Source organism: Lynx canadensis, chromosome D3 (assembly GCF_007474595.2).
Source record: "Lynx canadensis isolate LIC74 chromosome D3, mLynCan4.pri.v2, whole genome shotgun sequence".
NCBI classification, from domain to species: Eukaryota; Metazoa; Chordata; class Mammalia; order Carnivora; family Felidae; genus Lynx; species Lynx canadensis.
The window spans coordinates 78,325,584-78,338,084 of NC_044314.2; the positions used below are offsets into that span (position 1 = coordinate 78,325,584).

The following is a 12,501-nucleotide window of genomic DNA, read 5'->3' on the forward strand; positions in this document are numbered from 1 at the left end:
CATTTCTTCCCATGATAGAATTTGTTTCTATCTCCAAGCTCCTATATATTTTTTTGCTTTTCTTTTTGGTACTTCTTTTTTTTTTTTTAATTTTTAAAACAGAATTTTTTTTAATGTTTATTTTCGAGAGAGAGAGAGAGAGAGAGTGCGAGCTGGGGAGGGGCAGAGAGAGAGGGAGACACAGAATCTGCAGCAGGCTCCAGGCTCCAAGCTGTCAGCACAGAGCCGGACACGGGGCTCAAACTCACAAACCTCAAGATCATGACCTGAGCAGAAGTCAGAAGCTTAACCAACTGAGCCACCCAGGCACCCCTCTTTTTTTTTTTATTCTTATTTTTACTTTTACTTTTTTTACTTTTACTTTTATTTTTATTTTATTTTTACTTTTACTTTTACTTTTTATTTGCTGTCTTGATTCACGGATGTTTATGAATTGGTTCTCCAGTGGAATTGTGAGTTCCTTGAGAGAAGTCCCCAGGTCTGACCCCCTAAGCATCTGTCATGGTAGGTGTTAAATATACACCCCGGAAGGTGACCCTGCCCATGTAACCGGGCTACTGTGGGACATTATTCTGTCTTTTCTACCACTGAGATACCATGAACCTCTTCAAGCCGCTGACAATGCTGAACCCACCCCAGAAACCATCCCAGCAGTATAATCTTCTCACTTTGTGATACCCAGAAACCCCGAGGCACTTCTGGACATGCAAGCCGATCGCCAGACGTGACTAATTCTCAAGTTATTAAATGAAACTAGCGATTGCATAAATTCCAATTTAGGCAGAAATACATTCGATCGAAATTGAGCCCTACAAGAAATTTTCTGAGCAGAGTTTGAAAACAGGAATTTAGAAGGGAAAAATGCCACCATCTCAGGATAGAAGGTATCCCATTACCACCCATTATGATTTTGAATGTAGCTGTCAGAAAGATCTCCGAGAGAAATATGTTGGTTTATTCAGTCCAAGAAAGGTTTAATTGGCTTCTGTCAGATTTCATGTAAGTGCTTACTTACCACCAAACCCTGCATGGATTCTGCAGCAGCTTCTGAATTTAACAGCTCACAGCTGAGTATTTGGAGGCTGCAGTGGGTGGGTGGGGATGTTGATAGGGGGTTGAGGACAGGGCTCCTTCCACAGATGTGTAAAGACTTGTCTAACTGGAGTTTCCTCAAGCTCCCCTCCCTCAAACAGCGAACCAGATGGGAGTCACAGTGATAACAATGGCACAGGTTCTGCTGTCCCAACTCTCTCTCTCTTCCTGTTTTTCTTGTAAGTACATGTTTTTTCAGAGTTTCCAGAAGCGTGTCCCATAGGATTGCCTCTTTTCACTTCTGTATCCCCAACACCTAGCATCATGGTTGGCATATACAAATACTCCTTGAAGGAACGAATTCTTCCGTTGAGGGCCTCTACCCTTCCCCTGCCCCCAGAGCCTCACAGTCACTGGGTTGCTTGGGTCCACCAGTATCTGAGTTTTGGGGAAATCATTTGTGATTCACAGCCACTGCTGTTTACTCCAACCGATACCTATTTCCCATTCTTTCATCTCTCCTTTGCCCCTGCTTTCCATGCTGTTAGATACACACTTTCCCAGCCATTCTTTTTTAATTTTTAAATGTTTATTCATTAAAAAAATTTTTTTTAATGTTTATTTGCCTTTGAGAGAGACAGAGTGAGAGTAGGGGAGGGGCAGAAAGAGAAGGAGACACAGAATCCGAAGCAGGCTCCAAGCTCCGAGCAGGGGCTCGAACCCTGAGATCATGACCTGAGCTGAAGTCAGATGCTTAACCAACTGAGCCACCTAGGCGCCCCTCCCAGCCATTCTTGCAGTTAGAAAAGGCAGGCGACACTGTTCTGGCAAATGGAGCATAAGAGGAAAATAGGAAAGTTCTTGGAAAGCCTTCATTTGCCTCACAAAAGGGACAAAGGTAGTAACCCACAATCTCCACTTTTACCTCTTTCTGCTGGGGTACAAATGGGACACCTGGAGCTGGGGCAGCCATTCTATGACCATGAGGGGAAAAGACCTGCCAGTTCCTACATTAATTAGCAAGCTTCTGAACCAATACTAGTAGGCATTCACCTCCACATTTCTTACATGAGAAAAATAAATTCATATTTGTTTATGTCACTGCTTTTCAGTTTTTCTCTTACTTGTAGCCCAAAATGATCCTAATTGATACATAGAGTTTTCCTTTTTTTTTTTTTTTCTCACTTCTTTCTGGTTCTCCATCGGATTCAAACATGAGTAATGGGCTTGGGCTGAGAGTTAAATCCAAGAAATGCAAACTATAGAGACACCTCCTTTTCTACAACCAGGGTTTTTAACTGGGTCGTGCATTTCTGCCACCAGAACAAATTTTCTCCTGCAAGGCACCTCATCCTTCATGCACATATACTCTCATGCCAGTTCTAAAAATCATCCCTAGACCCACTTCTTCCCTTCTACCCTTAAGCTGGCACTTAGCCTCACTAATGATGGCCCCAGTGCGTGACTTGTCAGCTTCCTCCAGACTTCATATCTGGGCTGGCCGCGTCTTCAAAGTGGTGATGGTGGCACTCCCATCCAGTCGGAGGACAGAGAGGGGCACTGGTAATAACTACTGCCATCCCTTACAGGGTCGGGGGAGGGCTAACTGTGTCCTGATATCGTGCTCAGTATTTCACATGCATTATTTTATTTCAACCTGCCAAAACATCGATGCAGTAGACCCTGTTATAATTCAGCCCATTTCACAGAACCTCCTACTTGAGACTGTCAGAGAGGGGATTTGAGCGCACCTTTGTATGACCTCCAAGGCAGAGCTCCTACCTAGTCACTAAGCTAATATCACATCAACTAGACTCTTTGCTGTGTTTCTTCCGCCCTCCCCACCCCTTCCCCACACTGAGCAGTTGCCTCTTTGCAGCTGAGACAAAGAGCTTGCTTCATTTTGTCCAGCACAAAGAAAGTGCCTATCGCTCTTCCTGTGTCAGGAGGTAATGAACACGCACCTTCCCCACAATTTATCCTGGAGGGGAACTCACTGTCACATTGACCTGCTATTAGACACAGCAAGATTCACCAAGGCAGGCATTACCAGTCTGTAGCATCGGCATTGGGGCAGAAAGAAAAACAACACAACAAAGCAACTTGAATTCTGCAACTGTCTCCTGCATATAACAATGGAGCCAGAAGAATCCCTTGGAGAGAGAAAAGGACTGGTTGGTATTTCCCTGGCCTAAGTCATGAGTCGTATAAAAATGAAGGCGCGGCTGGTGGGATTCTTCAGAATTGAATCTCAAGTGGTCATGAGAGCTTTTATTCTATTTTGGTTTTGTTTTTTGTTTTGTTTTCTGTTTTTGTTTTTTTTTTTTTTCCATCGCAATCAGTGATTCAGGGCAGGGGGCGTGGTCTCTGTGATAAGAGGCCAGAGAAATCACCCAGCGCTGAGCCCACTTCCAACAAAGAGGGGTGATGAGTCTCCACTTACCTCTACAGGCCACAGTGCCCCCCGACTGGACAAGGGGGAAAATCATTTCATGTTTGCAGCTGGAAACGTCTTCTGTGGAAAGTCCAGGTTTCTCTTGTTGGGGGATCTCTTTCTAAAACATGTTAGTTCTCCTTTTCTGATTCCAGGCAGCCCGCCCGGGTGTACCCTGGGCTGGACTCCTGAGACCTTCTCTGGGCATTTCTGTTCTCATCACAGGGGTTGGGGGGGGGGTGCGGAGGCAGAGGTAGGACAGTAGGGAGTGGAGGGGCGGGCAGAGATGCTTGGGCCAAGCTTGGGCCAAGCAATACTCTCTATACCTGGGATTCTGCTTCATTTGCCCCCTTCTCCCTTCTCAGCAGAGAACCAGACCCTGGGGCTCTTCCAGCCTCAGTCTACCCAGGTGCAAAAGGGGGTTAATAACAACCCCTCTATCCTAGAGCCGATAGAGGATGAAACAAAAGCCATCATGGCTAACATTTCATGGTATTTACTCTGTGCCAGGCTCTGTTCTAAGAGCTTTGCCCACATGAGCTCATCTAATCCCCACAACACCCTATGACAGGGGAGCATTTTTAGCTGTTTCATCTATTCTGAGATGCACATTTTATTTTCACATTTTAGCAACTCTGAAACTGGGGCACATCTTATAATGGAAAGTAGGTTATAGTTTAATCAGTAGAGTTTTCTTTCTTAGTGGCACAAAACAAAATTACGACACCTCTTGAAATGGAAGGCGTCTTCGATTAGATAAAATGCGACATCCCCGTGAAACCGAGGCTCAGAAAACTGATTTGTTCAAGGCCACGCAACCTGGTAAGTGGCAAAGTCGGGGTTTGAGCTCATGTTGTTTGCCGCAGAAACGTCTCTTTAAGTCACTAAGCTATGATAGGAGTAGAGTGCCCAGGATGATTACTGGCTGTTTCAGGATCTGCCCAAATTAGGGATCCTTCTTTTCCCGCTGGGTGTTTAATCTCAGCGAGGGAGACACTTCAGGCACCAAGAGACAGAGCTTGTCTAAAGGATTCCACAACTTAATCGTTTTTGCCAAAATGCCATTTCTGCATTTCCATTCTGCAACGTGGAGGGGTGCGTGCTAAGTGCCCTTCTTCTTTTAGCTCCCTTTCAGGGAAGAAAATGTATGTCCACGGTAATCTGCACATGCCCTGCTCCCTCCCTTCCCATGGCTAATCCCATTAAACTTCTCTTCTGCTTCCTTGAAAAACAAAGGGACAAGGAACTCCCTAAAAGATTAGGGAGCCCCGTGTAAGGGCGAGCTACAAGGTTTCCTCAACAAAAGCCATTCAAGCAGAGGATTTGCATATATTATTCATATTTTTAAAAACTACAGGAAGACACTGGGCGAGGCAGGGTGTCACTGTAACATTAGTTATGACATAGCAACTTCCATTCTGTGAGAAGGAGAATACCTAGCTTCGGAGGGCTTCGGGACCCTTTTCGGGGGGGAGGTCTCTGCATGTCATTACACTAGAGCATGGTGGACCCCTAGTCAGTGGTATTACGTATTACCATGCAGCCCAGTGTGGCCTCATCCTTCTCCTCTGAGAAACCAGATCCTTCCTCAATCACTCCTCATTAGACCCTTACTTGGCTGCCTGGCATTTGTTATTCTTTGTCTGTATGTCACCCTCTGCCCCCCAAATAAACCCGAAAGTTATCTGAAGCCAGGGCCCACACTTACACCTTCATTTTGTATACCCTTGTGGTGTATGCTAACCTCTATCACTGCCTGATTAGCGTGGGGAGGCGGGGAGCGCTGGAACCCTGGAGAAAGATCCAAGTTCAAATCTGTTCCCTGCTGGCCAGTGTCCTTGGATAAGGGACCTATTTTCCCTGGGCTTCCATGTTGCCATCTATCTTGTGAGGAGGTAACAGTTCACCCTGATGTGTTGTAGATGGTTCTGAAAGATCTAGCTTAGGACCTGGCACATGATAAATACTCAAGACGTGCTGACTATTACCATTGTTATTAACGTCACTGCAATTATTATTGGTTTGATTGGGTTTGGCACCATAAGTTGATCCCAATTTGTACATATTTTCTTTGTGGCTTGGCACATTCTAGTTAACCTTGCTTAGGGTAACCAATGCTTTACGGTAGCTCTAAAATGTTGCAATTTCTACAAGTATGATAATTCAGATGTGAGCCAGTGACACCCTAGAGTCTTCATTATTTCCTAGAAAGTGGGGCAGGGGCAGCGGGATTTCAATGAAGCTTTTGTGCCTAAAGTCTTAGTTTACCCAACAGTTCCCTGGAAACCTTCTTCCCTTTTCTTGACCTTCCTGGTTCCACCAACCCTCTTCCAAGAAAGACATGGTCATTCCAACCTCTGCACCTCCCTCTACTTTTCTCATCTCTCTGTCCCAAGATGGAAAACTCTACTGCATTTACTTGGATACATGGATTCTTCCCTCCGCAAATCTGACACACACGTGCGCGCGCGCGCGCGCACACACACACACACACACACACACACACACACACGTCCGAGTTAGCTGTCCTCTGCATTCTCACAACACCCAATGATGCTTTTCACTTTGCATTACAATTATCTGTTTCTTATCTTCCACTTCCCATTCCAAACATACACACTATAGATTATGAAATTTTTAAAGGCAAGTCCAATTTGTTACAAGAGCAGGTGTTTAGCACATAACAGGTTCAATAAATGTTTGCCAAATGAATGAAATAACAATATAACTAAGTTCTAAGGAGTGTTCACTGTGTGTCAAGAACTGTTCTAGGAGCTTCAGATAGATCATTTAATGCTCACCAGCGATCTCATGAGAAGGCATAACCATACCCGCCTCTGACAGATGGTAACACTGAAGCAGAGATGTTCTGCAAGTTGCCCAAGGTCCACAGGGCTGCTAAGAGGCAGATCCAGGGCTCAAACCCAAGCTGTTTGGCTCCACTGCCCACACCCCCTCTACTTCTGAAAAGTCCACCTCACTCATTCTCCTAACCCCCTCTCCCGGCCCCTGCTAAGGAAGTTCAGTCCCCGAGAGGACTGCTCTGGATGGGACTTCTGTGTAGCCTTTTGAGATGAAAGTAGATAGATGAGAACTGCATCTTGCAGAGTGAGCTCACTGAGAGAGCAGAACAATGGGGGGTGCATACAGATGTGGTAATTCTTGGAAGGTAGGAGCTCAGGAGCACTTTGGGCCACCACATAACCATGAGTGAGTTTTAAGCTCTCCTTTGTGCACTGACTTCTCCCCACGCCCTCCTTCCTGGAGCAGGGTTCTGAGCCATAAGATACTCCACAGTGGGCCGGGGTTGCCTGTGACCCCCTCTCCCACGGTTCACCTATCTCAGTCAATCAGTGGTGATATACAGGTTTGCAGATACAATAACAAAGACACAGTTACCAAAGACAGAACTGGCCTACCCAGTTATGATCCTTTGAAAACAGAAACACTTGACTGTGGCCATTACATACATATTCATGATTTTTTTTTCAAATCAACAGCAGTATTTCATGTCACATAAACACATTATCAAGTGTTTGGATCATGTTAACCAATTTCCACATCTCCTCAGTCTTAACACTGTTTCTGCCTAGTTGAAATTCCTGTTGTCACTTTGCAGACATGAGGAAATAAAGGCTCAGGGATGCTAAGCAACTTATCTTATGTCAACAGTTTGCGAGTAGCAAAGTCAAGCTTCAAAAACGAAAGTTTGACTTCGCATTCTTTCCATAAGAGACAGGAAGTGCACGTACCCCGAGCCCAGTGGATCTCTGAAAATAATTTCTGCAATGGCAAACCTACAATTCATCTTAATTTTTTTCTGATGTTCTACAGTGTCACTGCTGATTTATTCTATCATTTTGGAATTACTGGCTAATAGGATGGCCCAGCTCAGTGTTCTGGCTGGCGTTTTCATTCTTTACGAGAAACCAACCATTGATAGCAACAGGGATGTGTCTCGACAATTTAATTACACCATGACTCCTCTCTTCCTCTGTCTCTTGTTGGCCTGAAGGCTAATTCCTATATCACTTGGTCTTGAAAACATGATTGGTTTTGGCAGAGAGGGGAGACCTACCTGTGTTAGATGTTCTGAGGCATAAAAGGGCCAGAGGGCCCCTGCGTTGGGGACGCTTTGCACCTTCTTGGTGGCTGGTATTTTGGTCATCTTGGAAATCCCTCAGGTGTGGCCTGTGCCCCCTAAAGAGAGGTCCCCCCCCCCCCGAATCTTCTACTTCAGCAGCCACTGGTGTGAGAGGCTCCAGCAGTTTCTCCCTGATTTCCAATGCCAATTACATAGACTCCAAAGAGGCTTCTGACCCAGGAGTAAGGAGGCAGGTCATCTGGGTTTCCCATAAACAGGATAAGGAGGTCCAGACTGGGTAGAATCAGGCAAGCTTGGAATTATTCACTTCTTAGAAAGTCACAAACTTTCATGAGCGTTCCCTCTCTTTGGAAGGGGATATCTTTCTCTCTTATAAACGAAAATAAAATACGAAGTAAAAAAAATAAAACTCCACTGATAAAGTCTGAAGGGAGCCCACAGAGGGGCCCCCGGTCCCTATCTTAAGGCGGCCCCGGTGTGAGGCTCAGGTTCCCAACGCTAGGGAGAGAAAATCCGCTAACTGCAAGGCCGGGGCCAACTCGGTTGCCTGGCAACGAGACGCCGTGGAGGACTTCCTCATTGGTTGGGATTGGTGGGGGCGGGGTCGCGAACTCAGGAGTTGCAGGGAAGATGGCTGGGAGCTGGCGACTGGCCAGGAAGCCACGTTCTGCCAACTCTGGTTTCTCCTCTTAGGTCTGAGGACCTTAACCCTTTCTCTCCGTCTAACTACAAGAGACTCCTTCCTTCTAAACTCTGCTCTGTCCTGCCAGTAACCCACTAGTGATTTCTTGTGCCTTGGGTTGGGTACCTCAGTGTGTGTCTTTAGCCCCACAGTTACTTTTACCTTGAGAAGCATATTTCCCTCCTCTTTCCACCTGACACACTCCTACTCATACTTCAAAGCCCCCACATATATACACACACGCACACACACATGTATACATCTAAGGAGTGTTTGGATGTGCTAGACATTGCTCTGTTTTACATATATTGGCTCATTGTCTGCAGCACATCTTTAAGGAAAATATTTTATTACCTTATTTAATGGACTAGGAAGCTGAGGCTCAGAGAACTTGAATGACATGCTTCAGGTCACACAAAGTGGCTGAGCTGGGATTCAAAAGCGCGACTTGTTTGAGTCTAAAACCCAAGCTCTTAACCACTTAGCTGCATGACCCAGGATACGATCCCTAAACTCTGCTGATCCTTGGCTTCCATATCTTTAAAATGGGAAGAATCACTTTTGTACAGATTGCCAAGGATTAAAACAGATAATGTATGTAAAGGCTGAGCATGTGAGGAATCCTAGTCAAGTGGCAACTTTTTTTTTTTTTTTAATTTTTTTTTTCAACGTTTTATTTTTATTTTTGGGACAGAGAGAGACAGAGCATGAACGGGGGAGGGGCAGAGAGAGAGGGAGACACAGAATCGGAAACAGGCTCCAGGCTCTGAGCCATCAGCCCAGAGCCTGACGCGGGGCTCGAACTCACGGACCGCGAGATCGTGACCTGGCTGAAGTCGGACGCTTAACCGACTGCGCCACCCAGGCGCCCCCTTTTTTTTTTTTTTTTTTTTTTTTTTTTAAGTGGCAACTATTATGATTATTTCCTGACATCCCATCCCCAGAAAGAATTACTCATTTTTACATGTAGTGTTCATTTCACAGCTGATATTAATACTAATATTTACCGATAATTCGCCTGGTGCCAGGTGCTCCACTAAGCACTTTCCATACATTAATTTATTTAATTCTTCCAATAACCCCATGGGGTAGGTTCTCAGCTTGCAGAAGATTTACTGCACAAGTTCTGATTTGCATGCTTTATCCTTGGCATTATTTCACGTGAAATCAATCTAATTCATGTTTTATCTCTAAACCTTGAGCTTCTGCAGGTTATGATGTCACACAATAATGACCTCAGTTTCTCTCTTTTTAAAAAATTTTTTTAATGTTTATTTATTTTTGAAGGAGAGAGAGGGTGTGAGCGGGGGAGGGGCAGAGAGAGAGGGAGACACAGAATCTGAGGCAGGCTCCAGGGTCTGAGCTGTCAGCACAGAGCCCGACGCGGGGCTTGAACTCACAAACCTCGAGATCATGACCTGAGCTGAGTCGGACGCTTAACCGCCTGAGCCACCCAAGCGCCCCTACCTCAGCTTCTCTTTAGAAGGAGTCCTCTGCCAGATGACCCTCTATTCAATACACAGTGCCCCGCCCCACAGCTCTAGATGCTGATGCTTGGAAGTCATTATTTTCTGGCCACTGTAGGAAGACTGAGTCTGACCTTCCCTTTCACGGGAACTTTTGGTCTTCCTGCTTCCATTGTGGGCAGCATTAAGCAATCCGAAAGTGCTTTCAGAAAGATGCAGACAAACTAGGGATGCCTCAGTGGCTCAGTCAGTTCAGCGGCTGACTCCTGATTGGGGCTCAGGTCATATCTCTAGGTTCATGAGACTGAGCCCCACGTCGGGCTCTGCACTGACAGTGTGGAGCCTGCTTGGGATTCTCTGTTTCCCTCTCTCTCTTCCCCTTTCCCGCTCATGATCTCTCTCTCTCTCTCTCTCTCTCTCTCAAAAATGATACATAAACATAAAAAAGGAAACAAAGATGCAGATAAACTGAATTGTATTCAGTAGATGGGGCTGGGGATGAGATGGGATGAGAAAGCAAAATGGGATGGAAAATGTTCATACAGCTTTGAGGGGCAGGCTCGATGGAGAAGGACTCAACAAGTTCTGTCTGAGTCCAAAGAGTAGGAAGAGGTTTGGGCTCAATATGAGGAAATACACATCAGAGAACCATTTTAAGAGGCATAAACTCTAGAGCCGGACTGATTTGGGCATTGAGCAGCTTCAGAGGTAATCTGTGATGAAAACCAAATGGATTGTCCATGTGAAGCACCATGCCTAGCAGAAAGGAAGTGCTCAGTTAAGTGTCAGCTCTCCTTTCTTTTGGTGTTAATGGCCACCTGTCAGAGCTATGTGACACCTGGAAGTAGAAATGGCTCTGGAATTGAAAAGACGTGTGTTCAAATCTCGGCTCTGCCATGGACTCGTGATGAGATCCTGGTCAAGGGATTTTGCCTCTCCTAGCCTCAACTTCACCACATATATAAATAGTGATGGTTATGCCCACCTCATACAGTTGGGATCACTAAGTGAAATAATGCAATGTATAGAGCTTAGTACCCCATACAGGCTTGAGACATGCTATTTCCCTTTTCTGTTTATGAAGGGGTGTGTTCCATAGGGAGCGAATGAGCTCCCCAGCACTACAGGGATTCAACTAAATAAAGTCACACTCTGAGCTACTAGGGGTTAAGACTTTAACATATGAATTTGAGGGAGGGAGGAGGTCCCCAAACTACCCATACCACGAGTTACCTCAAATTAGCTCATACAGTGTTGGATAGATGTTACATTGTTTCCCTCAAATATTTAAGATATCCCTATCCTCTGCTATGGATTTTCTGTGGCACCCTGGGGTGCCTCAGTGCGCACCACAGGGCCAGAGGTCTGTTTTCTCTCTGAACTGAGCAGCCTTGGATGTGCAAGAAGTTAAAACCCACAGGAGTTGATGGAAAGGGGTGATGAGCAGGAGTTTGTGGTTAATACCTCACCCGCTCGCCCCTCAGGTAGGTAGGACATCTCTGGAGTGTGCTCTATATTCCCCAGAGGTCTCCTTCAGGACTGACTTGCCTATGGTAGATGCCTGTTCATGGATGACCCAGTATTGGCTTCTTCCCTTTCCCTGTTTCGCTTCCCCACCCCCTTGAGGTACTGCTTGGATGGCCCCCCAAGTAAACCGCCTCTATCCAAACTCCTGTTCTGGGTCTGCTCCTGGGGAACCTGACGTAGGTCAGTGTGGACGGCAATAACCAGAGAGGTCAGGGCGTCCCCCTCATCTTGTTGCGTGGACCTACCACCTTCTTTGACCACCTTGCCCCAAATCTCTTTCTGGCTGTTGTGCTCGTTGGTATCCCAAAGAGTTTTCTTTCTATTCTCCACAGCCCGAACACACCGAGAGGCCGACATGTTTTCAGATATGCAAATACGTCTCCCAACAGTGAAATATTTGACAACTGAGATATGAAGTGATTGTTTAATTCTTAATTCCTGGTTGATTTATGCAAAATATGAACGGAAAGACGTGGAGCGACAGGCACTCTCTTCCTCCCAATTTGCCAAAAAGAAAGGCATCTGAAGGGATTAAAAATAGACGTATCCAGTGGAAGCAACATTTTGGAATGTGTCGGATGCCAGCTGGGGTAGTTGAAGTGAAATCTCAGAATCTGCTATGCACTCGAATTTCAGTGAGGAGTACATATGTTTGGCATTAAAAACCTATTGGAAAAGTCATTGTTTTCTGAATATCTTTAATATACTTTTCTGTGTTGCATCTAGCACCCAAAGAACTCCTTCTGGGTATTTTTACTGAAATGCCAGCACCGGATTTACAAATTATGGGGCCCAGGGCAAAAGTAAAAGTGGGGGCTCCCCTGACGCCCGATAGCTGGCAACCTATTGACTAATTGCTGCCAGGACGAAATATCACTGGATAATGTGTATTTGCACCACCTCTGAGGACCCTGTATTTCATTCTGTTCAAGAAGGATTACCGCTTGCTACATTGACCCTTGGGAGCCCTGTGGTCCCACGGCCCATTCCTACCTTATCCTCCAGACCGCACCCGGAAGGGGGGCAGTGAACGTGGACCTTTGTAAATGAGGACGAAAAAATGCGGTGTTTATGACCCTCTCTTGCTCTTCTCTTTCTTTGCTTTGGGTATAACAGGTGCGGTCGTGGGGGAAGTAGAGTCGCCTCCAGGAGTATTCTTAGTGAATTTCCCCCGCTGGATTCTAGGATGTGGCCCAAGCTCCCTCCGTGACTAATGCTTTCCATTTATTCATGCTTCATGTCACAGTGGGCAGGG

At 45.8% G+C, this 12,501-nt stretch overlaps 1 protein-coding gene across 1 annotated transcript in view; it reads right to left on the reverse strand.

The window, feature by feature from the left end:
* Positions 1–8,032, reverse strand: part of CCDC60 (coiled-coil domain containing 60) — a 163,895-nt gene extending 155,863 nt beyond the window's left edge. Inside the window, exon 1 of the mRNA XM_030292442.1 lies at positions 7,545–8,032. Coding sequence (XP_030148302.1) covers positions 7,545–7,634 — 90 coding nt within the window. The 5' untranslated portion in view covers positions 7,635–8,032. The remainder of the gene's footprint in view (positions 1–7,544) is intronic.
* Between the last annotated feature and the right edge of the window lie 4,469 nt (positions 8,033–12,501).